This window comes from Camelus bactrianus, chromosome 17 (assembly GCF_048773025.1).
Source record: "Camelus bactrianus isolate YW-2024 breed Bactrian camel chromosome 17, ASM4877302v1, whole genome shotgun sequence".
NCBI lineage: Eukaryota > Metazoa > Chordata > Mammalia > Artiodactyla > Camelidae > Camelus > Camelus bactrianus.
In genome coordinates, this window is record NC_133555.1 from 40,773,229 (window position 1) to 40,801,012 (window position 27,784).

Below are 27,784 nucleotides of genomic sequence, written 5' to 3' on the forward strand. Positions count from 1 at the left end.
AATAGACATTTTTCCAAAGAAGACATACAGATGATCAACAGGAACATGAAAAGATGCTCAACATCACTAATCATCAGGGAAATGCAAACCAAAAGCACAGTGAGATATCACCTCACACCTGTTAGAATGTCTATTATCAAAAAGACAAGAAATAACAAGTGTTGGCCAGGATCTGGAGAAAAGAAAACCCATTGTACACTGTTGGTGGGAATGTAAATTGGTGCAGCCACTATGGAAAACAATATGGAGTTCCCTCAAAAAATTAAAAAGAGAACTGCCATATGATCTGGAAATTCTACTTCTGGGTATTTATCCAAAGAAAATGAAAACACTAACTTGAAAAGACACGTGCACCCTTATGTTCACTGCAGCATCGTTTACAATAACCAAGGTATGGAAATATGGAAATCACCTAAGTGTCCATCAGTGAATAAATGAATAAAGAAACTGTGGTGTGTGTATATATATACACACAATGGAATATTATTTCTCCATACAAAAGAATGAAACCTTGCCATTTGCAACAACCTTGAGGGCATTATGCTAAATGAAACAAGTCAGGCAATGAAAGACAAATACCATATGATCTCTCTTATATCTGGAACCAAAAAATAGAGGGAAAAAAGGAAACAAGCTCATAGATACAGAGAACAGATTGGTGGTTGCCAGAGGTGGGAAATGAGGAATGAGAAAAATGGGTAAACTGGGGTTTTTTTAGTTTAAATACATTGAATAATTTGTAATAATATAATAATAAATAATGATGATAAAAATTTTAAAATCAAACTAAGGAGGGGTGGGGAAGGAACGAGTCTGATGGATGAAGAAGGAAAAATGAGGGGTTAGAGTACCAGAGGCACCTGGTGAAGTTTAAGAACAGTTGCTTTGAGGACACTTGACAAAGCAAACTGGAAGAAAAGCAGGCTGTCGGTGTGGAGTTGGGTGATTCCACTGGCAATTTCGGAGAATATAGTTTGTTTCCCTCATTGGAGAATAAACTCCATGAGAACACATGGTTCCGACCCAGCTCCGTCCAGCAGAGCACAGTGAGCCCTCAGCACTGCCTCCCAGCCTGAATGGTCTTGCCACCGAGGTTAATCCCGGATGAAGGTGCTGGGAGGAGGGACGGCTGAGCTGGCTGAACCTCTCCTTTGGCAGATACACAGATACCCCTTAGAGTCACCATTCCTCCTCTCTCTGGGGCCTAGGAATCAGGGGCCTCATTTATTCAATCAGTTATTGTGGTCCATACTCTGAATTGATAAATTAATCACCTCCGGTCCCGCTAAACAAAGGAAGCAACCAGTACTGCCGCCTGAAGTATTGAACCAACACCATCTATGAGGAAAACAGAAGCCACACTAGGGGTTTCAAATGAGGGGGTTTAACGCAGGGAATTGATTACACAGATTCGGTCGGCCAGAAAGAGGGCCATTGAGATAACCGGTTGTTAGTAAACACAGGGAGCAGCTACTAACCTTGGGGGCGGGGGAGCACAAGGGAAGAGATGGTGTTACCAGAACCTAGGAGCTTTGCCGGGGGACCCCCCACGGCCGGTGCCTGGCCCTCTCTGGGGGCTGCTGCGCGGCGGCGGCTTGGCCTTCTGAGGGGGGCGCTGCTTGGCTGGTGGAGGTCGGACTTCCGGGCGGGGGCGTGGCTGGCGTTCGGACCTCGGAGGGGACCGTGGCTTGGCTGGTGCTTTGACCACCGCAGGGGGTGCAGCCGGCTGGAGCTTGGGCTTCGGAGGGGACGTTGTACGGCGGCTGGTTCTGAGAGGGCCAAAAGAAGCTGGAGGCTGGAGCCATGCTCTCCTCTGCGGCTTAAGGGATGCTGGCAGGAGCCGGAAACTGGAAGGCAGGCCCTGCTCCCCCTCCCACCTTCCGATCTCCCTCCAGTACCTTCCAGTGGCCGAACCTAACAGGGAGCTGACTGTCGGGGGGGTTTTGGGGGGAGCCGTTTGCCGAGCCCCAGACCCAGCATCGCGGAGTAGAACAGGCAGCGGGGACTCGGAGCTGAGAGATGAAGTCCAACGCCCGGCCCAGGCGCCGGGTAGGCCGCGCGGACCACTCACCTGGTCTTCTGGCAGGCACAGCAGATCCAGTCCTCCTCTTTCTTCTGGTAGAAGCAGCCACTTTTACAGATGCTGTATTTGCGGTCCACAATCTCGCGTTTGGAGTTGAGGAAGGTGAAGGGCGGACAGCAGTGTATGCTGAAGTGCTCGGAGAACTTCTGGTTCTTGGAGAGTCTGGGGCCCTCCTTAGCCACTTTCTGACTCATCTCACTGGAAATCAGTGATGGAGGGGAGAGGCGGGGAGACATAAAACAGCACATCAGGTGAGGGAGATTTCTACTCAAGGCACCCACTCTCTGCTGCTCCCGTAGTCCAAAGTAACATTCAGGGCTGTCCTGTGCCCTGAATCTGGAAGATCGACTTCATGTCCAACTCTATGGAAAGGGGCTAAATTAAGGGCTTGTTCATTTTTATTTGTGTATTTTTCATCGTGTTTTCTGAAAATGGACTCTTTTTTCCCTTATGTTTTAGCCACTTATTTAGGGCAGGAAAAATATTACAAGGCCAAGCATTTCCATGGCAGAACAATACTCTAGACGTAGGAATGGCCGTTTCTCTAAAACACCGAGAAAGGTTTGTTATCCAAAAGCATAATCACTATCCATACTATGAAATACTACACCAGAACGAGAAAGAACAGACGGTGGACACACACATCAGTGCGTTTGAATCTCACAAACGTAATGCTGAACAAAAGAAACCAGACAAAGGAATACAAGCTGTATGATTCAGTTTACATGTGGTTCAAAAACAGGCAAAACTAGTCTAGACTATGGTGCTAGAAATTAGGACATAAAAAATAGTTACATTTGGAGAATGTGGGGTCTGACTAAGAAGAGGCAGGGGGGAATCTGCTGGGGGCCAAAGGTGTTCCGGATCTTGATCTGAGAGACGATTACACAGGTGTATACATATTTAAAACTTCAGTGAGCTGTACACATAAGTTTTGTGTATTTTATTGCTTATCTCAGTTAAAAAGAGGGAGTAAGAGGAGGAGGGGGGGAGACCCTAAAAAGAGAATTTTGATTCTTGAAAAAAAATCCAAAAGGGAGGTAAAAAACTTAATTACTACATATTTTGTCAGGGCAGAGGAAGGTATAGCTCAGTGGTAGAGTGCATGCTTAGCATGCATGAGGTCCTGGGTTCAACCCCAGTACCTTGGTTTAAAAAAAAAAATGAATGAATAAATAAATAAACCTAATTACCTCCCCCAGCAAAATAAATAAATACATACATACATACATACATACATACATACATACATACATACATACATACTACAACATCTTTTGTAGGACTATGTCCCACCTAACACTCCCAAACACTAAAGCACATGGGGAACTTAAATGACTACTCTTCAACAAGAGTCTGCAAATGTACATGGGTGGCGCGCATATAGTGGGCACTGAGAATGTCCCTGCTCTCAACAAACTCAAGGTCAAGTTGGACACACAGACGTGCAGCACATAATTACAAGACAACATGACATCAACCAGTAGAAGCTTGTACAAAGTTCAAGGAAAACATAGAAATGGGATGCATTCTTTGAAGACAGAATAGAAAATCTATGAGTTTTCAGGGTGAATACATAAAAAACAACTCTTGGGAGATACTTTGATTTTATTTTTCGGTTTTCTTTTTATTTGAGTACAGTTGATTTACACTGTTGTGTCGTTTTGTTTGTTTTTTGATGTGGTCGTCTTCTGCTACACACAGAAGTGAGGGCCGAGGAGCGAGTTGAGTGTAGTTGTAAAAAGGAAATACATTCTTTTGCCCCTCCGTTTGTACAGTCCAAATTGTGCTTCACATCTGTTATGTATGGTGCGTGTTTTCTTTCCCAATGTTTCACTTGCTTTTATCATGCAAAATATAATTAATTTTCACGTAATTAATTTTCCCAGTTCTTGTTCAGGGTTTCACATTTTGGTTGGGAAAGTCTCCCCTACTTCAGAAGCTCTTAAACATACTCATGGACATCCCATTTTAAAAGCAAATCCTCTCTGGATCTCACTTTCCTGTCTCTTTTCCTCCCTGTAACTCCTCATTTTTATAGGCAATGTTCTTGAGAAGTCATCAGTACTCTTTTTCTCCATATCTGCATCTCTTCCTCCTTGCTGCACCCTGATCTGGCTTCTGTTCCTGTCCTCCCAAAGAAAACTGGTTCTGTAGGCTCCCCAAAAACCACCATGCTGCTCAACACAGCCTTCTTCTTACTTGACCCCTCTCTCCGTGGAAACTCTTCCCTGCCCCGTCCTACCACAGTCTCCTAGGTTCCCTCTTCTGTCCTAGCCCTTCCTTCTCAGTTTCTCTTATAGGCTCATCTGCTTTATCCCAAACTTTTCATGTTAGAGTCCTTCAAGGTACAATAAAGACTAAATGATTAACCGAGTTCCCTTCAATCATCCGATTCAGCGTTTATTGTATGCTTAGGTTGTGCCAGCCTTAGTGCTAAGTTACGGTAGTGGACACAAAGTTGAATTACGCTTAGTCCAGTCCTTGAGAAATGTATCTGCCAGCTGGGAAGACAGGCAAGGATGCACATAGTGTGCTAATGGCACAAAACCCATCTACTGAGTTCTCCAATTATTCCGTGGTAACTTTCCTTCCTCTCCACCTTCTCCCACCATGTCCAGCAGAGGGCAGCCTCACCACTTGTTACCCATCACGTGCATTCCTGTCAGTTCTCTTCCCTGGAACCCTGACATTCTTCTAGAGCAACCAGCTGAAATCCAACCAGCTTTAAAATTACATTTCCCCCCATCCTTTAGTAAAATGTTTGTAGTCTGGAAAGGCTCTGGCTCCTATTGCCCTTGGGAGCAGAAATACTGCATTTAGTTGGGGTGCATGGCTAACTGGTTACATATACCCCACTTCAGCTCTTTGTCCCACACCATGCCCTGATTTAGGAATGCTAAGGTCCACATGCTAAGCTTTTGCAATATACCCCCAAGCTGTCCCTTCACACCCCACTAGGCTTACTAGTAAATTAGTTCATAACTATAGGCAAATGACTAATGGCAGAGGAAATAATTCACATTTACTGAGGCCTTATTGTATGGTGATCGCTTTATATACTTTACCTCATTCTTATAATATGGCATTATTATCAACAAACTAAAGATGAGGTAAGCTAAGGAACATGAGCAAGTTCAAAAAGGCAGTAAGAGGCAGACGGGGATTTGAACCCGTGTCCCTGTGACTCCAGTGTCCCGTGCCGTCTGATTGGGCTCAACACTGTCTGCGCTCCCTGTGTTCAGCCTTCCTCTCCAGGGAACAGGGGTCCAGGCAATGGGGCCAGCCTGGACTTTGGGGGACTGGAGATGGGCCCAAAGATGGGCTAAGGCTGCAGAGATGCATGGGTCTGCACCCCAGAGTGAAAAAAAGACTGCAAGCTGGGGAAACAGCTCTCTAGAAAGGAAAGGTAGAGGTCGGATCAGGACTGTATGTGGCCAGGACCTCCTGCCAGAGCTTGAAGGCTCCTGGTGAGGGGCTGGAATACAAACTCAGACAGGGTCCTGAAGAGAACGTGACCCACAGGTGCTTCCTCTGTCCCTCCCCCACCAGTCCTTCATAGGCTTTAGAATGTATATTCACTGTTGAGAATTAGAAAACTTGGATGAATGAAGATCATAAAAATGCCTAAATTCTTATCCCATAGTTAACCACTTGTATTGTGGGTTATTGTAAAATATCTGAACATTTTCTTCTTTGAGAATATTTACACGTAAATATACAGTTAATAAAAAGTCAGACCATACCTTACATACTTTTCAACTTAAATACTAGGAAAATCTTTTTTTTTAAGTTTTATAGATATAGACCTAATGCTTATAGCATTTCGAAATGTGTGATAAATTTATAGTCACAGCCCCCTTTATGGTTTATAACATATATTTGTATCTTCTCTCATTTTTCTTGAGCAATCTTGCCAGAACTTATCTACTTTATTATTCTTTTTTAAAAAACAAGCTCTTGGTTTTCTTGCTCTTCTTTGCTCTTTTTTTTCCCTAGTCCATTAATTTCTGGATGTATTTATTATTTCTTTTTTCAATTTTCTTTAAGTTTATGTTCTTGTTCTTTTTCTCTATTCTTGAATCAAACCCTTCTCACATGTGCATTTTTGACTGTAATTTTTCCATACATCTTCAGCTGCATACCACAGTATTAACATACATTTTTCATTTTCACTTCATTCTAAATATGCATGAGTTCTTCTTTTAGTCATCAATTATTTTAAAAAATCTGTTGTACAATTTCCAAATGCACAGAGTTCTTTTTATTACTCTGACTTCTAATCTGAATACATTCTAGTCAGAGTGTGGTCCGTAAGATAATGACCCTTTGATATTGGTTGAGTTTCATGGTTCATTGCAACATTTTAGAATGTTCCACACGTGCTTTGAAAGATTATGTATTTCCAGAAACAGTTTGGAATTATCTAGTAAAGATAAAAATGTGGACAAACTACAGTCTAGCAATTTATTTTTGGATCGTGGCTCAACTTTGCAGATAAAGCCAGTTGGAGGAGACTGATGAGGGTAGAGCTGCTGTTCTAGGCCTGGACCCTTGAACACGGAGCACCTTTTACGGGAGAGACAGACAAACTTCCACCTCGTTTAAACCACTATTATTTCAGCTACAAGCAGTCACATATAATTCTGAATTAATATACTCAGTGTTCTCACTTAAAAGAGGGTGTCTTAGTTGATTTGGGTGCTATAACAAAATACCACAAACTGGGAAAATTATGAATAACATTTATTTCTCACGGTCTGGGGGCTGGGGAGTCCAAGACGAAGGTGCTGGCAAATTCTGTGTCTGGTGAGAGCCCACTTCCTGGCTCATAGGTGGCGGAATGAGTGAGGGAACCCTCTGGGGTCTCTTTCATAAGGGCACTAATCCCATTCATAAGGTCTCCACCCTCCTAACCCGATCACCTCCCAAAGGCCCCACCTCCGGATACCATCACACTGGGGATTAGATTTCAGTGTATGGATTTGGGAGGATACAGCTTTCAGTCCGTAACAGAAGGAATAACAAATAATAACAATACTTCACTCAGAGGGCCTTTGGTAGAATTAAATAAAGTAGGTAAAGAACCTAGCAAAACTACCTAATACAAATAACTTGCTTCATAAATTCGATTTCCCTGGCACTGACTGAGAATTCACCCAAGTGACCTGTCTAATTCTACTGAATTCTTCAGACACCGTTTCTATATCTCACATGACATTTAATTCAAGCATTAATTAAATACTTAATAATGTAAAGACATCTTTATTTACTTTTGCGGCTACAAGCCAATCATTATAAACACTACATGATGTTTTCACAAACTGTACCACCTAATTGCAGAGCAAATATAATTAGAATATAATTATGAACTGTCTGGTGGGATGAAGAAAAAAAAATAACTGAATCTGAAGCTGTAAAAGATAATCTCTTCCAGGCTTTGTAGATGTCTCCATAGACTCTAAAACTAAAGAGGAAAGGAAAGTGAGGCAGGTGTTTGAAGGAGGAAAAGGAAATGAAGGAGAGGAGCCCAAGAGAGAACAAGGACCTCCCCTCACTATTTACTGAGCACCTACTGCCTTCTTGATGCTTTATATTTGTCATTTCTAATTCCCAAAATAACCCTCCAGGTAGTCCCTACTGTTCCCATTTTAGAGATAAGGAAATTTAGACCTGAAGGAGTTAAGTAAATCCTCCAAAATCATAGATGATGATGATGATGATAGAAAACTCACAATGGCCAGCATGACAACTGACGCCCAATATCCACTCTGCCCTTCAATAACAAACCCCGATTTTGATTGGCAGCATGATGTGACCAGTTAAATATATACAACGCCCCCTGTGACCACATCCTGGTCAAGGAGATATAGGCAAAAGTCCAGGGGAAGATGACCTTTCTTCAGTAAGAAGGCTTTTATTCAAAATGGGACTCACCCCTACATCAACTATACATCCATTTTTTTAAAAAGATGGGGCAGGGGGGACTCTTGCGGGGGAGGGTGTAGCTCAGTGGTAGGGTATGTGCTGAGCATGCATGAGGTCCTGGGTTTAATCCCCAGTACCTCCATCAAAAATAAATAAATAAATAAATCCTAATTAACCCCCCCCACCAAAAAGGGACCCTCCTCTCCCCTGATGAGTACATCCAGCCCAAGCCAGCTTTCCTGACCCCCAAGAGGTAAGATTATTTCAAGCCTCTGGACCTTGAGTCATAGGGCTCCTTGCCCCTATTTCCTTCCCACACAAGGGTTATACTGCAACTGCTTCTAACACCTTGGGGCTGACCTGGAGTGGACTCACCCCTACAACCAACACACACAATTTCAAACCTATCTGGACCTTCCCCCCTGCAACCCATACCACATCCCTACCATGATTTTTGAGGTTTTTGTCTGGAGAAAAGTGAGAACATAGATGTCTGCCTCCTTTGCTTTCTCTGTCTCTCTCTCTGTCTCTCTCTCCCAATACGCTGTGCTCCATAGGGTTCAGAATTCTCCCATAAATTCACAAAGTGAGGGAGACTTGAGCAAATGAAGACGTGCTCTTCCTAGGCCTTTTCTTTCCTTTTCCCAACTCTTTCCCGTACATGCCTGTGATTTCTCATTAAAACCCACACTGCCACCCTCCCTGCCTCCAAAGATTAGGAAAAATTGTAAGCAAGGGATGGCAGTAACTGAGAATTGCCATTTTCGTAGACTGGTTTCAAGACGAGATGAAATGTCTAGCATTTAAAATGCTGAATTGACTTCAAGTGCTTAAGATATTTATAAATCTTGAATGAATTTCTGTTAAACCTTGCCTCCAATTCACAACTGAGTATTTATTTTCTGAAAATCGAAGTCCTTGAGAGCAATTAAACCTTTTAACCTTTCACTTTACATAAGGAGACAGAAATAAAATATGTTTTCAGTAGTAACGTAAGAATATGGATGAAGACTAGTAAATGGAATTTTACTCACTGGGAGGGATGGAGGGGTGGGGTTGAGGAGAGTGGTAGGAATTTCCAAACTTAATTTCTGCACATTCCCCAGAAACACAATAATGGTCTTTCAAGAAATTGCCAGAACAGAAAAAAAAAAAATGAAGCATTCATAACTCTATCCATTTCTTAAAACCAGGCTAGCTTATTAAAGGGGAGATGAGTGAGGGAATTCTTGCACTTCATAAAAATATCAGGGAAGCAATAAGGCTTTGAATTTTGTTTAATTATTAATATTCTTCTAATTGTTTACTCATAGGAATATTAGGTAGCCATTCGAAGACCAGCTGACTATCAGGCAGCCATTTTTAAAGGTGCTTATGAATAGGTTGTGCTAACATAAGAAAGTACTTCTGTTAATATCAGAAGAAAGCAGCAGTAAGCTCGATTATTTATTGTATGTCATCAACTCCAGTTAGCCAGCCCCATCCCAGCCGAAGCTGGTTGGGAGTCACTGTGGCACCCACGTCAAGAGGGCTCTCAGCTCCCTCAGGAACCCTCTGAAGTAGCACCCTCAGCAGGAAGCTGGGACAGGAGCCAGGGGGACCCCAGCAGGGGAGAGCTGCACACACAGACCCTGCCTTGAGTAGACGAGACCAGGCTGGCAGAGACCCTCTGAGCTGCCAGTGGGCGTTACTGAGACTATTTGTGACCTCAGTGGACCCCACGGACAGAGGAGGCCAGGAGACATGAGGCTACATGTATAAAGAATACACTTGGAGATAAATTAGGAGTTTGGGATTAATATATACACATTACTATATATAAAATAGCTAAACAACGAGGATTTACTGTATAGCACATGGAACTATATTCAATATCTTGTAATAACCTATAATGGAAAAGAATCTGAAAAAGAATATATATATATATATATAACTGAATCACTTTGCTGTACACCTGAAACTAACACAACATTGTAAATCAACTATATGTCAGTAAGATAAAGATTCAAAAAAAAAAGAATATACCCAGAAAAAGATTGATGGTAAATGCAGCCAGATACAATACTAATACTCAGCCACTCCTTCCGATGTTTGTTGAGTGAATACTAAAAACAACAGTGGTGAACAAGACAAAGAAGGTGCCTGTACTCACAGAGCTTGGGGTAGAGTGAAGTGGCCTTGAACAGAGCATCTCATGTACAGTCTATGAATACATTCTGAAATGTGACTAGGCTCCTGGGTGTAGGCAGAGAGTAACAGTGAGACAAATTTAGACTGAGAGGCTGAGGCAGGATTCCTAAAGAAGCAATACTTGACTTGAGATCTGAAGATGAGTGGGAGCTATCCATGCCTAAGAGAGGAGAAAGTTCCAGATAGAAGTCCCCGAGACTTGGTGTGCTCAGGAATCCAGAAGGGAGCACGTGGCTGGAGCATCAAGAGGCTGGAGGGTGAGACGTGGGCCTTGAAGGTGAGCCAATGAATAGGAAGACATCGAAAGAGCTTGATCAGAAGAAATAAATCTTCCTATTTTTGCTGTCTGAAGATCACTCAGGCTCCTATCAACATCAATTGGAAGGAGGCAGGAATGAAAGTAAGGAGACCAGTGAGAGAGTGGGAGGGAGTTCAACTACAGCAGTGGCACTGGAGGAGGAACTTGGAGGTAAAATTAGGAGACCTGAGGATGGATTGGATGTGGGGTTTGTTGGAAAGGATATATTAAGGATGACTGCCAGGCTTAGGGCTGGAGCAAATGTCCAACTGAGCAATTCACCAAGGTGAGGAAGGCTGCGGGGAGGGGGTGGGAGGGTGCAGTTTGGGACATTTGTTTATTCAGCATATTAACTGAGCACCTACTGTGTGCTAAACAGGATAAAACAGAGATGCTTGTAGCGCAGATGATGAGCTGTACCGGGAGCACAGGCGTGTGCCTCAAAGTTGCTAAAGATCAGGGTAGAGACTGAGAAGGAGAGGAAGCCCAGCAATGAATGGGACATGCAGGAAGGAAGGACAAACAGGACTTTTCCAAGACAAATTAAGTTAGATGATGAATCATTTTACTAACACAGGAACAGATTTAGGGATGGGGAAGGAAAGAGTCAAAAGTTCAGTCCTAGGCATGTTCAGTTTGAGAAATTTATGAAACCTCTAAGCAGCTGTGAAAGGAAGTGATTGGCCCCACAGGTCAGGAGATCTGGAGAGAGAGAGGGTGAGAAATAAATTTAAGTGTATTTGACAGTCGGATGAAATTTACAGCCAAGGGAACACAGGAGAACACCCAGGGAGAGAGGGAGTCTAAGAGTGGGAAAAGAATAACTGGGGAAAAATTTTTATTCTCAATAGCAACAAGGCTCTTTAAATTCCTAGAAATAAAGCAGAAATTAAAACGTGTAAATCCTTGTGGAAAAAAAATTCAATACTCATTCTTGATGAATATTCCTAGCATAGTGGGAAGGGAAGGGAATGTCCTTAACATTATAAGGAGCTAGCTACCAAACTATCCATAGTAACAGCTTACTGCTGGTGAAATCTTAGAAACATTGTCATCCAAATCAGATACCCCAAGAAGGATGCTTTCATGACTGCTATTCACCTGGGCACCAGAAATCCTAACTAGTACAAAATGCAAAGGAAAACAAAAGACTGAGACTCTGCAAACTGTTAGAACTTAAAGAAAAATCCAACGAGACTTCTGGACCCAAGATCAGTATAACACAATCAAAGTCATTTCTAGAGAGCAGGAAGATCCAATCAGAAAATGTAAAACAGAGAAGCTGTTCCCATTGACCACAGAACTATAGAGCACCTACAGGTAGAAGTATATCTCAAAAAAGAAATGCAAGACTTTCACAGAGAAATCTGTAAATCCCTTGGAAGGCGGCAAAAGAAATAGCCAATATACTAAGTATGCTGAATATCTCCTAATAAACCTATCAATTTAATGCAATTCCAATAAATATCAGATTTTCATGTAATTAACAAGATGATTTCATGGTTCTTATGGAAGTATAAAAAAACCAAGACAAACCAAGACAATTTTGCATAAGAATAGGGTTTTGCCCTACCAAGTATCTACACTCATCATAAATTATACTAATTAAAACAGTAGAGTATTGACTTGGAAATAGACCAGTTATTAATGGGACAGAATAGAGAGACTGGAAACAGACCCATATATGTGCAGAAGCATGGTTCATAACAGAGGCGGCATTTTTTTAAAAATGGAAAATGGTGGAACTACTCAAAAGAGACAAAATGAAAGTAGACAAAAGACCCCAACAAGAAAAATAATAGCAAACACGTCATGAGGTGGAAGCCAGCACTATTCAAGGGCTTTATGTATTTAACTCATTTAATCCTTACTTGCTCACAATAGCCCCGCTTTGCAAAATGAGTAACCCGCGACACAGAGAAGTCAGAGAACTCACCCGAGGTCACAGCTCGAAAATACGAGCCCCAGGATCCCAGCCAAGGCAGACTAGTCCGTATTCCTAATCCTGACACTAGGCAACTTCTAACACAGCAGACGGGAAGGGAGGGGAAGCAAGTCAAAGACAATGATTTTGTAGAATGAAAGACACCACGAGGTTACAAGTTAAAAGACCCGTGCCAGTAGAGAAGAATATATACAAACAAATAAAATTATAAAGTTTTAATAATCAGAATGTTTAAGAAAAAACAGCTATACGGTTTTTTTTAATGGGCAAATAATAGAAAGAGAGAATCTTTAAAAGCCAGTAATCGTATACAAATATGTTTAACGCTGTAGCACTCAAGGCAGGAGAAAATAACAGCAAGGGAATGTCAATTCACGGCCCTTCCGATTGGCCCAAAAGGGAGGGGTGGTAATGACGTTATAAAGGAGGGGGAAATGCGGCCAGCAGAGCGTGGGGAGGGGCACAGGAGCTGGTGCATTCAGCAAACTGGGACCCAACTGGAGCCTGGCTACAGGCTGTCAGAGCCCATGGCTCCTGCAGGTGGGGAATGCACTTGGGTGCTGTTTGAGGAGCTGTTTCTGGAATAAAACTGGGGCCCAAAGATTCCACTGCAGGCCTGGGCTTCCTTCACCTAGCCCTGCCACATCCTTCCAAAGGCCGCTAAGCCCCAAATCCTCCTGCTGTGAGAACCATTATCACTAATGAGCAAATTCATTCCGCAGTCACCATCTCCCTTTGAGGTCTTGAATAATTTCTAAAACCTTGCTAATTCCCTCTCAGAGGCAGGGCTAGTGCTTTCCTCTGAGAGGAGATTTACACAGTGAAAGACAACGACTTCCGTGTTGATGGGTCCAAAGCAGCAAAAATACAAGTAGGAAGTGAACTTTCCCTGGAGCTACTACATGCTGTCTGTGAGGATGGCTTTATCCATTTGTCCTTTTTTAATCTTTTGTCTCCTTGGCAACCAAAATGTTTGTAACTTAGTACAGTGAATGCTGAATAGTAGATTCTTGGTGGGAAACCAGTTCTGGGTAATGCAAGACTCCACACAGATATTTATTTTGAGCTAGAGTGCTTTTCCACAGAGAGCAGCATCTTGCCAAAATCCAGTACAGATCTGGGGACTTGCCGAGGTTATGAAAAAATAACAGCAGAAGAGGGTCCTGATTGTCCTGGATTTGGCAACTCATCTGGGAAAAGAAAATTCTCATTGCTTTGGTTTGTTCCGGGCAATGAAGACAAATTAAAGTGGACCAAGGACCTCACTGCTATCTCACAGACTCACACAAAAGCCCTTTCTGACTGAATAAACTTGGCCTAACTCCAGCTATGCTAGGGAAGGGAACCAATGTGACCCAAGGTTGGTAGCCTTAGCACACAGGTAATATATTTAGCACAATTTTCAGGAGTAAAAATCTTCCTTGTTTTAGTGGAGCCAGATAAACATGTAAAAAATACAGTAATTTTCTGAATGTAATTTTAATAACACAATGTTCCTTATTTTCTTCCATCTAAAATCACAAAATACACTATTTTAGCTTATCATGTGAACTTACGCTAGAATTATATGTGAATGAATAATTCCATACTTTTCTACAGACAGGGGGCCAGAGAGTCCAGGGGAAAGAACCAAAAGCACGAGTCTATCTCCTCATTTATCAGTTCCCCTACGCAAAACCTCAGAGGCTCTTCCCGGTTACGAAGCAAAATCATTGCTTCTTAGTAAGACTCCCACGATTTGGTCCTTGTCTACCTTTTCCCTTTATCTCCTCCCACCCCTGCCCTGCTATAGGACAGAAAAATCATCCTATGACCAAAAGATGTGCCTATGAACATACTGTTTCCTTTTCCTGCAATGCCTTTCCCCCACTATGATTGTGTAGTGAACTCCTATTCATTCCAAACAAGCCAGCTAAGGTCTCACCTCATCGAAGGACCCGACCCTCCTCTGGGCTATAATTTGTACATACTTCTGTTGGTGAACACATCACACTATGTCGATGTTATAATAATGTGGCTGTATGTCTGTGATTTCAGCTTGAACTCTCTGAGGGAAGGGTTTCTGTCCGAATCCTCCAGGGTTCTGCTGCTCTGCTGAGTATTAACCATAACTGAGTTGAGTCTTTAAAATCCCCAGGTGCTTCTGTCCCCTGGGATGTCATGTAGGACTCAGGCTGCTTTTGTCAGATTCCCAGTATAACTATTTTAAGAATCAAGATTTTAACATGAAATGGTCTCTCCATAGAAAGTATTGTTTTTTTCAAGTTGTCAAAAAGTATTTCTCTTTCTTAATCTAGTGGTTATGATGTAAGAAATAAGGGTCATGTGTTTCTCCTTCTCTATGAAAATGATGGAATTCGGAATGCACACATAGATAGGTTGAACAATCTCTTCCTGCATCTGGAGAAAGAAACCAATCTTGCAGATATGCACTGTCTTATAGAAAAACCTAAATGTTAATTTGGCCCATAGTCATGGTGGGGAGCTAAGAGAGACTCTAAAACACCTGATGGGCTGATTTATTGCTCTGCTGACAGCTATTGTATGGTTAGAGCTTCTAACCTGCCTTGGGTCCTGCCTTGGGTTCTCCAAGGGTATCAGTCTCAGGGAGACAGAGAAGAGACCAGGCTGGGGACAAGCTGAAATAAGCACTGATTGTCAACCACACCTTTCCCCAAATTTTGTGTCCAAGGCCACCCTCTGAGTCACCAATAGCAGGGACACTGGTAGACTTCCTCGGTTTGATGAAATGCCACTGTATCTTTGCTCCATTTTGCAATTTATATTTACCATATTTTATCTTTATCCTGTTTTATTGAAATCATTCTCCTATTCAAAGAAGAAGGGGTTGTCAAGGGTGACTACAAGGTACACAGTTTGAGCAACTAGGTCGCTGGTGGGAGCATCTGCTGGAGGAGAGGGTTTGAGGGAAGAGGCTCATCATGAGTTCAGTTTTAGATCATTTGAGTTGAGGTGTCTGAGGGGCATCTAGATGGAGACATCAAGGGGAGAGTTCAAAGGAGTCTGGATGGGAGACAGAACTCAAAAGTTGTTGGAGTATATGTGGCAATTAAAGCCATAGGATGGATGGGCTTGCCTAGGTGGCAGAATGTGGAATGAGAAGAGGGTATGACTGTGTTTGGAGCACTCCCACATTTACTGGTTAGGGGGAGGAGCAGTGACTGGCAAATGATAAACAGAAGAACCAGAGAGGTAGGAGGGAAACTGGAGTGTGAGTTATCATGGGAGCCAAAGGCAAGAGTGCTTCAATAGAAGTGGCCAAGTTTATAGAACGATTCTGAGAGGTAGTGAAATATGAGGACTGTAAGGAGCACATAAAGGATACAGAAATAACTGGTGAATTTAACAAGAATTGTCTCCATGGAGTGACTGAAACAATTTAGGTTAGAGGGTTTGTGGAGGGAAAAGCAGGTGAGAATTTGGAAAGAGAAACTATAGGCAACTCAGACCAGAAATTTGAGAATAAAGAGGAGAATGGTGGTCCCTAGAAAGGCATATGGTTTCCAGGGGGCTTTTTTTTTTTTTTTTTTTGGTGGGGGGGGCGGTGATTTGTTCATTTGTTGATTTGTTTTTTGTTATAATGAGACAGATGAGGGCATACATAAGTGCTGATGGAAAGGTCTAGTAGGGAGGAAGAGATTGAAACAAAATAAGAAAGAGACAAAATAGTTAGTATTCTTGAAGAAAGCCTGAGGAGGTGGAATTCAGAGCACATGTAAAGGGGTTGGCTTTGGTGGAAGAGGGAAAACACTGGCTGTATGAAATTCCTATCTGGTAGCTCCCATTTTTCCAGTGAAACGAAGGCAAGGTTATCAGCTGAGAAGCAGAGAGTTGGAGACTGGAGAAGAATAGAATGGGTTGAGAAGAGATTTTGCAGAAATTTGAAGACCAAGCTACCAGGTATTTCTGATGGTCTAGTTGAGGTCACTGACCATGAATTTGTGGTGGTACCAATCTGCCTCATTGTGTTTTTCTCTAAGTGTTTTCAGCAGCCTGAGTGCAGACATGAAGAAGACATATAGGTTCGCCTAGGATTGGGATTTGCCAGAGAATCTGCAGGAGAACAATTGATGTGATAGATCTGCAATCTATCCAAAACGTAGAAATGAGTGATTGATGAATGCAGGGGAGAATGGATTCATAAATGGATGGGGAGATGAAGGGGCAAGTCAATCAGGAGTATCTGGTGGAAGAACAGTTGCAGTGGGGCTCTCAACAAAGCAAGGTGAAAAAAAGGAAGGCTGTGAATGAGGCGCTGGATGTCTGCACTGTTTGATTCCAAGATAGAGTAGTTTCAAGTATTGTTAAGTTCCACAGCATGACAATGGATAGATGAGGCAGAGTGGATAATTCACTGGAGTAGTGAATAGTTTATTCACATGGACACTAAAGTCATCTAAGTTGATGGACGGAGTTGAAGTGGGGAGGGAATGGGGTGTTGGGGAGTCTGGGAACAAAATTATCAGCCGAGGAAGAGAAGTGACTGGGAAATCAGATGAAGACTGACACAAGGAAAGGAGCACAAGCTTCAAAATTTGAAAGTTGCAGTGCGGAGGACTCCAACCCCACTCTCAAATGGGGAGCTCCTTGAAAAGTAGAATGGCCCTCATTTGAAAGGCAAACATGAAGCCTTGTTCTCAGAAGAGTGGCTGGATTCAGTTAAGACAATGAGATGAGGGAATCTCCTGAGTAGAGTTTAAAGACACAAGGGGTGAAGTCTCTCCTTTTTTCACTTCACTATGCGCTATGGTACATGGGTGTGCCAGAGGGGAGCAAAGGGTGGCTTGAGTCATAGACCCTCCAACTGATGCAGAGAAATGTTTTGTTCGTATTTCTACTCCCCAAACCTAGAATACTGGAAGACACCTGGAATCATTTTCAAACACTTTTTTCTTTTCTTTTTTTTAAGGGAGTGGATTTTTTTGGTAACATTTTTTCTTTTTTGAGGGGTGGTGGTTTAAAGCATTTAACTCTTATCAAAAGTTTGATTTCTCAGTCTTTTGCTGACTGCTACATTCTGCTTTGACATTCTGAAAACTAGTAATCACTATCCAGTAATTTAGATGCTGATCTGAAAGAGTATAAAAGATTCATTTTTACCTGTATTTTCATCCGTACACATCTGGTGAATAGATCTCTGTGATGAGCTTCTCTGGGTATCATTTGCTTCTTTTTTCCCTAAAAATGAAGCAGTAGAATGTGTTCTGGTTAATTTAGTGTTTTGGTTACTGAGGTTGTAATTAACTCAAGTGTATTATACACATAGCTTCACATTCACAGCCTTTCGAAGGATCACAAAGTTTGATCTAGATACTGTCAGTTAGAGGGTTGGGAAGGATATAATCACAAAAATCACATGCAGACTTTTTAAAGTCCACCTTATCATTACAGAGGAAAAATGCTATACGTCTAGTCAATTCACTGCCATTAAGTAAAAACTATCCATCCATTTCTTCTAGTAAATCTGAGCTCTACACACCTGCTTTTTGCTTATAATACTAATGAATGAAATTCCAAAATCTTACTCTAAAAATGCAAGTCTTCACAACTAAGTAAAGCATCTCAAGAAAAGAGTTGAAGGAATCTCCTCTTCCCCTCCAGCTCTGGAAAGAGATGTGGTTTTTGGATTATAAACTCAATGAAGGAATCCATTTTGATAAGGCATTAAATTGAGAACTTCTACAAAATATCGATATTATTTTCTCATGAAATATGGAGATTTATGTGACTATTCATACCATTTGTCCCATTCTCTCTTAATATATATCAGATCTTGGAAGTCTTGCTTAAATAAAGGTCTTACAAGAGCATGAAGATTCTAGGCACAGAAAGAACCTCCAAAGAAAACCTGCAATTCTGATTGGTTGTCTTAGCTGACAGGCTTAGGTTCAGGCTGAGGCAGAGAAAATACAAGTTGATTTTGGAGCAAATTGTAGTGATGAAAAAAGTAATAATAATAAAGTGCTCATAAAAGACTAGGACATGTCAAAAAGGCACAGGAGCCAACCTAAAGAGCACCCAATGGCCAAAGCCATTTGAGCAAGAAAATAAATAAAAACAGTATTAGATTATAAACAAAAACTAAAATAAATGTCATTGGACTCAGGCTGATTTAAATAAATAATTGAATACATAAAGAAATGGGGTATAAGAGACACTCTTCCTTTAAAGAATAATTCTGATCAATAAATGTAGAAGCAATAAGGGAAATGGAAAGTCACCACTAAAACAGCACAATAATAATTTCTACAAGCAACGTTCATTAATGGAAGCTAAAATTAGCAAGTGAAAGTTTAAAGAAAAAGAGGGCATAGTCTCAAAATATACCCCCCAATAAATACTTATTAATTAAAAAGAAAAACAGTAATTTCATAATGAAGAAATCTGGCAAATACCTTAACCAAGTACTCAACATTTACATTAATCATAAATCTCCTCTGGTAGGCAAAATGGCTCTCCCAACCAATTTCCAGATTCTAATTGCTGAAACCTAATGAATATGTAATATTCCATGTCAAAAGGAACTTTGCAGATATAATTAAGGTTATAGCCCTTAAAATAAGGAGATTATCCTGGATTGTTTGGGTGGACCCAAGCTAATTACTTGAGCGCTTACAAGCCAAGAAGAACTTTCTCCAGTTGGAATCAGAGAAATGCAACAGAAGAAGAGGTTGGAGAGATTCAAAGCCTGAGAAGAGCTCAACCCACAATTGCTGGCTTGAAGATGGAGGGGCCAGGGGCCTGAGTCCTACAACCAGGAGGAAATGAGTTCTGCCAACACCCTGAGTGAGCTTGGATATAGATAAGAGCCTAGGCAGCCAACACTTTGATTTCAGCTTTGTGAGACCTTAAGCAGAGTATCAAGCCTACTGGTCCTTTGATTTACAGAACTGTGAGATAATAAATAGGTATGGTTTTAAGACACTAAGTTTGTGCTAATTTGTTACACAGCAGTATAAAAGTACTATACTCACTGCTGTGTATCACTAAAAATCAATTTTTCTCTCCTCATAATTGATTTGTTACTCCAATAAGAAATAGATACACATTCTATGAACCTATCTGTATCAGATGCCCTGGCTCTTAAAGGCTGCCCCTCTAGGCTCTACATGCTGCTTTCCTTCCCCACGCCCATTCGCTCCAAATGTGGACACTGATTGTATATTAACTATATTTTCTTATTTTCTGTGTTCTTGATGCTCTTGCATCTGGAGCCTTGCTGATCCTGGAGAAACTGCTCCTCCCAAGGCCAGCTAATTCCTACAGATAGCAAATGACTCCCCTGTGAGGGTCACTTTTATTTGCAAATGAACCAATCCAGAGCCTAAACTTACCAATTACCTTATTTATCAAGCTCTCACAAATTGAGCCAATATCCTCAATCCTAATCATCCCAGGGCCAGGTCCCAGACAACTGAGGACAGCCCCTCTATCCTAGAGCCCACTGAAACCATTCAAACTAGCCAATCCTAAACCTTCTTGGCCTGTTCGCCCTCCCTTGTCCATTCCTCCACACACACAAACACACACACACACACACACGCACACACATACACATACACAAAGACACAATGAAGGCTTCTCACCCATGCTTTCCCCTCACTCCTTCTATATCCCCCTGGTGCTTCCCCATGTGGCCCTGTGTGGCTTGGCATGCCCTCTTCTCTTGGAAAACATGAATAACAAACTATCTTTTCAGTGGCCATCATCTCCTGATCTGCTGGCCTCACCATACCTAAATAAAAACAAAATTCCAGGTACATTTCTAAACACACTGGTCCCTTAACTGCCCAGAGAAGCACTAAGAGCAGGTTTTTACCTAATGGTAAAAATGGGATGACAGAAACAGAATAGACTGCACATGCAATAGAAGAAGTCAGTCTTGGAGCCCACAGGATGGAACCTAATCCTGGGGGCCCAGCCCAGCCCCAGAGACTTCCAGGCAGTGGAAAGCAACTCAACTCCCATCCACCAAGACTCTCCTGGCCTTCCAAGCCTTGGCTCATCATGGGAACACAATCCTTTAAGTAAAAATGCTTTTTCTCAAACTTCAGAGTGACTTCTATGGCCCAGATAAGGCAATCATAATAGGTAATACTACATCTTTCCAAAACTTTTGTTCCTCAGCATTAAATAGCACCAGGCACAGAACCCCAGACTTCTAATCTAATTCCATATCTAGGGAAGGAAATATTTACCTTATCCAGGGAACAGTCTTGTTAAAATCATAATACATTCACTTGACTATAGAGATCATATAACAAGTTAGTCAATTGCCCCACATGCAGATTCATGCTGACTTCAGGGATTTCATTGGGGAGGGGGTGGGAATGCCTTATATTTGTATATCTAAAAGATTCATTTTAGCAATAGTCCCCAAACAAAGGAAATCTGCTAGGAAGTCAAAGTCTCTCACTTCCAGAATGGTAACTGCCAGCCACCTCCACACAGTTTTCCCACTAAGAGACAAACGAAACAAAAGTTCTTTCTTCTCCAGGCACACTGTCAACATGCTAAAGGTCGCCAATGAACCTGGAGTCATTGCTCAGGACAGCTCTTTTCTGAACTATATCTGTTTTCAGCAGATGATTTTGCTTAGAAAAGAATTACCACCTTTACGAAATGAATACTCATAACGCAGTAGACATGAATCCAAAACACACAAAGAATCTTGATTAAATACTTCACTGCATGCCTATCAAGTTCATGTACATATCATTGTAATTACCATTTATAGTTAAAGGACAGCCTTTCCATACTTTTGGTGAATACTTGAGAATTTCATGTAAAATCTCCAGATTTTTTTTTTTTTTTGGTATTTTCTTGCAAAATCTTAGGTACTCATTTAAAGTTCTACTTACAATTAGATGAATAAGACCTTGTTTTTAAAGTTTGTGCAATTCAAGATCCAAGTATGAATCTGGATACGTGTGATCTAAAATGCAAGCCTATTCCTTCTAAAACTACATAATCTTTTTTTTTCAATTGAAGTATAGTCAGTTTACAATGTTGTGTCAATTTCTGGTGTACAGCACAATGCTTCAGTCATACATAGATATACATATATTCATTTTCATATTCTTCTTCATCATAAGCTACTGTAAGATATTGAATATATTTCCCTGTACTATACAGTATAAACTTGTTTATCTATTTTGTATATACCAGTCAGTATCTGCGAATCTCGAATTCTCATTTTATCCCTTCCCACCCCCCTCCCTCCTGGCAACCACAAATCTGTATTCTATGTCTATGAGTCTGTTTCTGTTTTATATGAAAGTTCATTTGTCTTTTTTTTCTTTTAGATTCCACATATGAGTGACATTATATGGTATTTTTCTTTCTATTTCTGGCTTACTTCACTTAGAATGACATTCTCTAGGGCCATCCATGTTGCTGCAAATGGCATTACTTTATCATTTTTTATGGCTGAGTAGTATTCCATTGTATAAATATACCACTTCTTCTTTATTCAGTTATCTGTTGATGGACATTTAGATTTTTTTCTATGTCTTGGCTATTGTAAATAGTGCTGCTATGAACACTGGGGTGCAGGTGTCTTTCTGAATCAATGTTCCCTCTGGATATATGCCCAGGAGAGGGACTGCGGGGTCATATGGTAAGTGTATTTTTAGCCTTTGGAGTTATCTCCATACTGTTTTCCATAGTGGCTGCACCAAATTATATTCCCACCAACAGTGTATGAGGGTTCCCTTTTCTCCACAGCCTGTCCAGCATTTATCATTTGTGGACTTTTGAATGATGGCCATTCTGACCGGTGTGAGGTGATACCTCATTGTAGTTTTGATTTGCATTTCTCTGATAATTAGCAATACTGAGCATTTTTTCACATGCCTATTGGCCATTTGTAAGCCTTCATTGGAGAATTGCTTGTTTAGGTCTTCAGCCCATTTTTGGATTGGGTTGTAAAACTGCATAATCTTGACCTAATCACAAGAAAACATCAGACCAAACCCAGATTGAGGGCATTTAACAAAATAATGGGCTTATACTCTTCAAAACTGTGGAGAGCATGAGAAAGAATGACAGTCTCAGGTACCGTTCAGATTAAGGGAGATTAAAGAGACGTGATGAACTAAAGGTGATGGGTGACCCTAGATTGACTCTTAGGACAACTGTAGATTAGACAGTAGCATTTGCTCAATGTTAATTTTCTGATTTTGATCATGCCATAATTAAATCTCAAATGGCTCAGAAAAAAATAAATAATCCATAAATGTGTATACACAGAGAGCGTGATAAAGCAAATGTGGTGAAAGGCCAGCATTTGGGTGACAGGGATACATCTGAAATTTGTATACTGTTCACAATTTTTTTGGTAAATTTGAAGCAATTTTAAAAATCCACTCACCAAGGCATTCTCCTTTTATTCTAAATAAACGTAAAATAGCACAGCCGCATATCTGACAGCAGTCTATTCTCTGCCTCCCTGTTTTATTAACAAAGCATTCAAAGTTCTTTTCCCCATTTTCCTCCCAGTATTGTAGCCAAGTTCATTACTTTATTCCCCCGACACTTCTTTTCATTCCTTTATCAGCCACAACATTGAAAAATCCTGTGATTTTTAGGAGATTCTGTATAAGACAAAGCATTAGCTTCTTTCCATTTCAGGTTGCTCATCTACAGGGAGCAAAATTCTAACAAGATCTGGGCTCTGCTGTTCCACTAGTACTCTCCACCCCCCCCACCCAAAACCCAGACATGTGAGGAAAGAAGTCGTTCTTAGATAAGAAGAATAAATAATTTTCAAATTGTGAGAAGCAATAAAAGAAGAAATGGGAAAAAAAAAAAAAAGACGCCCATAAATGCTTTTGGTCTGGCTCCAGTAACACAGAGCTTTAAACCCAGGAGAATCTGGGTTAAGGTTTGAAGATGATTCCCAAACACTGGCCAGAACCTTCTAGGAAGGCCCTCTGCCCACGTCAGAATAACCTTGGTGTCCTCTGTGCTTGCTTCCTCCCTCCTTCCTTCTCCTCCCAACCTTGACTGTTTAGTGTATCGAATTTCCCCTGGGATATAATGAAATGGCCCATACAGAAACGAGCACTTGCCGCCAGAAGATGAAGAACAACACACCAAGTAAGATGAAAGCCAGTGGGACCCCCTTACCGTCAGGCAGCAGTTGTGTGAAACAGGTTCCACGTCTGCACCAGGTCCCTGGGGGGAGGTTGAGGCTACCTCAATGCACATGCAGAATATATAGGGAGAGATTATATATCCGGGTTTTTCATCACACAAGGTGTTTTTGATGGATTCTCAGCCCAGATCCACTTAAAAACAAAAGCTACACAAAGACTACAAAAAGGCCACACAAAGTTTAAACAAAAGGCTAAAGAAGGACCAAACAAAAGCCAAAGAAAGTTTAAACAAAGAGTGAAACAAAGACAAAACAAAGGCCAAAGAAAGACAAAAACAAAGACCAAAACAAAGGGCAAAAGAAAACCTAAACAAAAGCTAAGCTAAGCTACAACCATATCACACATGCACACATACATACACATGCACACATACACACACACACACACGCACGCACACGCACACCCCGTCTACACTATATCCCCACACACACTGGCATATTCTAAGTCTTCCACCTCCTACATCCCACATAATCAACGCCCCATGCCAAACCCCTCACAAAGGCTCCCTCCACACCAGCTGTGCCCCATCAGACCAACATACCAGGTCCAACCACACCACCCACCAACTCACCCCACCAAACCACACACCCTTCCATCAGTGCACCACCGCCCCTCAGCAGCCATCTCACCCTGCCTTGCTATACCTCACACCACACCCCACAAGCCCTGAACAGAGATGGAGTCACACTGATAAACCCCTATTGTTTCCCTACTCTCTGTAGATTAAATACCCAGCCACACTTCCCTCCCTAACACACCTACATACACATGCCCACGTCTAACATTCACACGCTCATACCCTCCACACACTTAACTTAATAAAAGGACCACAGTCTAGTCACAACTGAGACTGGATTTGGAAGATTCTGTGACAATTACCCTTTGCATTCAAATTTATTAAAACTTTAAAAAAAATCGCTTTTGATTCATGATTTCTGTAAATGATGAATCTCATTCAATTGACATGATAATATTAGCTTCAGTCTTAGACACTGGCATTATCTTATCATTGTCCTAAAATTTGGTGATCACACTATAATTCTATGCCTCTGTTAAATCTTGTGGGTCCTATAACCTTGTGCTTCTGAAAAACTTCATTTTATATATGTAGAATGACACACTAATGATTTGAAAGATGACAGGGCTCTTCTGAAATTAATCTAACCAACAGTAACCTTGTCCCTTGAATTCCCAGAGCTCCCTGCACGATGGTGAGATATAAATTCCAACACTGCCGTCAAGTTTCCTTTTAGGTGCATGTCTCAGTGGATGCCAAAAAAAAAAAAAAAAAAAAAAAAAAAAAATTAACCCAGGGAACAATGAAAAGGCAATCCAATGAGACTACAACATCCAGTATAAATCTCATTGTACACTAACTTCATGGCTAGTTAAACATTCATTCCCTGAGTAACGAGCTGTAAATGCATGCTGGTTGGTTCACTCCTCCTGTGAGGCCAGGGCTTTGCTTGTGCTGCAGTGGATGCACCTGAGGGTTAAGGAGAGTAAGGTGATTCAGAGAATGGGCTCCGGAGGTCCTGGACACTGAGATAATCACAGGACCCCCCTCATAGGGCTAGGCTGAGCGCTAAGTCAGTCAAGATGTGTACACTGGTTGGACCAGTGCCTGGCACATGCTTAGTGCTGCATCAAATTTAGCTATTGTGGTCCTGGCCCTAAAGAATCTTGTAAAACGGGGACTGGCAGTGATTGTAAGAATACCCTTCCAATTCAGAAAGCAGCCAAGGATGAATTCAGGCTATTTAAAAAGTGCAAGTTAGAATGAGTAGCTTGTAAATATCCATCTTTAGTAAAGGACCCTCTTGCTTCTCAAATCTTTACAACAATGGTCCTTAATGGCAAATTTTTATGAAGTTCTGTTTTGGTCTTCTAGTCCATAATATACGGAGTGATGTGCGATTTACACAACCAAAGTATGGAGGTCCCTCAAAATGCTCGTTGAGCCATTTCTTTTCATTCCTACTTAAATTTAGATGTTTGCCATTCAGACAGTGGTGTTCTTAGTCCCAGAAAGACAGTCTAGGAGGCCACGTCCTCATTAGTGTCACTCCTCTTGAATGACAGTTTTGTGTTCCACAGAGGGCAAGGCCTCCCAGGAGTCCAAGTGGAATCATGGTCAAAATTAAGTAACTTGCTAATATTACAGAGGATTTCTTCACAGTAACTTTGACCACTATTGACAATGCACACATGCTATGGGTTGAACTGTGTCCCCTCCAAATTCATAAGTTTCAGACTTAACCTCAGAGTGTGACCCTATTTAGAGACAGGGTGTTTACAGAGATAATCAGGTTAAAATGAGGTCATCAGTGTGGGCTCTAATTCAATTGAACGGGTATCCTTATAAAAACAGAAATTTGGAGACAGACACACACATAAAGGGACAACAATGTGAAGACACGGGAGAAGATGGTCACCCACAAGCTGAGGAGAGAAGTCTGAACAGACCCTTTTCTCACTGTCCCCAGAAGGAACCAATGCTGCTGACACCTTGATCTCAGACTTCTAGTCTCGAGACCCATGAGACAATTTCTGTTGTTTAAATCACCCAGTTTGTGGTGCTTTGCTGTGGCAGCCTTGGCAAACTAACACAGCACTGTTCTTCTAAGGACTATTTTAATTCCTTTTTATATTTACCAAAATAATGCTTGCACAAAGTTATGATAGTATTCAGAGGCTTATCTTATTTTACCACCTCATCCCCACTCCATAATCCCACTCGCCAGACATCATAACTAAGGTTGAACTTTTAAAAAATATTTTTTCTGTATTTATCTCCATATTGCTAGATAATGTACACAAACAGCTGTTTCTCTACTTATTTATTGTAGGCTGTTGGCTTCCTCTGAGGGTTTGTTTTTCTTACATGCTACTTCTTCCTCCCTTTTCCCTCACCCACCGAAGGTAGTTTTATCAGTCAGTATTTATATTATTATAAACATGGAAATACTATTTCCTGCATACCTGGAGATCAGCTATCATTGTTTCCTTTCTTTGTACAATTTTATTTTTCCTGGAACTGATCATTGTGTTGGTTTCGCTTTCATTTATTTATTTTAATCTGCTTAGTTTCTTCATCACCACTCATTTTTTCTAAATATTCCGGCAGATCTGTCAGTAATTTTTTTTCAAACGTTACAATACATCCAGATAATCGTTTACTTCTTTTGTCTTCTGTAATCTTCTGTTCTCTCTTAAAATGGAATTTCCTCCAGTGTGCTGAGTCTCCACTCATTTCTATCTCCCAAAATTGTATCATAATCGCTCATCTTTTGGTGTCTCCTTTTCTTTGGTGGGTAAACACCTTTTAAAAAGTTCTCTGCTGCCCCTGTGGAGTGAAATACTTTTTTAAAAATTCTTCACCTTTTAAAAATATTTTACTACTATAATTAGAGTAATATGTGGGGGAAGAAAGAGTAGATAAAATAAGCATGTGTCATTAACCTGCCACTTTTAACCACAAACACAGCTATTGTTTTTATTTTACTTTATTTTACCATAAAATTCACAATTTTAAAGTGCAAAATTTAGAGATTCTTCATATATTCACAAGGTTGGGGAGGCATCGCCACTGTCAAATTCTGTAACATTTTCATCGTCCTAAAAATAAATCCATGCTGATTAGCAGTGAAGCATAATGCTATTTTTATATCAGCACATAGAGTCAAGCATAATAGGGATTAGCGGGTATGGCAAACATTGTTAGAGGGATTACTAAAAGTTAGTATAAAGTGAGTGAGTCTTGTATAGAAGAAAGTGACCGTGAGAAAGACACTGACGAGATGAAGACATCTCAGTACTTAAATATACATAAAGTCATATTCACAATTAGACAATTGCTGTCTACCTCACAAAGTCATGTATCAAAATATGTGTTGTAAAAGTTGTTTTTTGATTAAAAGGATAAAAGACAGGCCAGAGGCAGCTGGATATAGGTCAGTGGTAGAGTGCAGGCTTAGCACACACGAAGTTTTAAGTTCAATCTCCAGAATCTCCACAAAAAAAAAAAAAAAAGATGTGTTTCAAATAAATTAAAAAAAAAAAAGCTAAAAAAAAAAGAGAGGCCAGAGATATTAAGATTAATGACAATGTTATTTTTCCTGTAGAAATATTTTAAATGAGTTTTATAAATAGTTATAAGC

The 27,784-nt window shown here is 41.0% G+C and overlaps 1 protein-coding gene across 2 annotated transcripts in view; it reads right to left on the bottom strand.

The window, feature by feature from the left end:
• MOBP (myelin associated oligodendrocyte basic protein) overlaps positions 1-24,277 on the bottom strand; it is a 44,237-nt gene extending 19,960 nt beyond the window's left edge. Inside the window, exons 1-4 of one of the 2 annotated variants that reach the window (XM_045509767.2) lie at positions 23,596-24,277; positions 17,566-17,643; positions 2,072-2,281; positions 1,479-1,769 (exon numbers count right to left, since the gene is read on the bottom strand). In XM_045509767.2, coding sequence (XP_045365723.2) covers positions 1,514-1,769; positions 2,072-2,277 — 462 coding nt within the window. In that variant the 5' untranslated portion in view covers positions 2,278-2,281; positions 17,566-17,643; positions 23,596-24,277 and the 3' untranslated portion in view covers positions 1,479-1,513. The remainder of the gene's footprint in view (positions 1-1,478; positions 1,770-2,071; positions 2,282-17,565; positions 17,644-23,595) is intronic. The other variant, XM_045509768.2, reaches the window with a different exon arrangement.
• Positions 24,278-27,784: the final 3,507 nt, after the last annotated feature.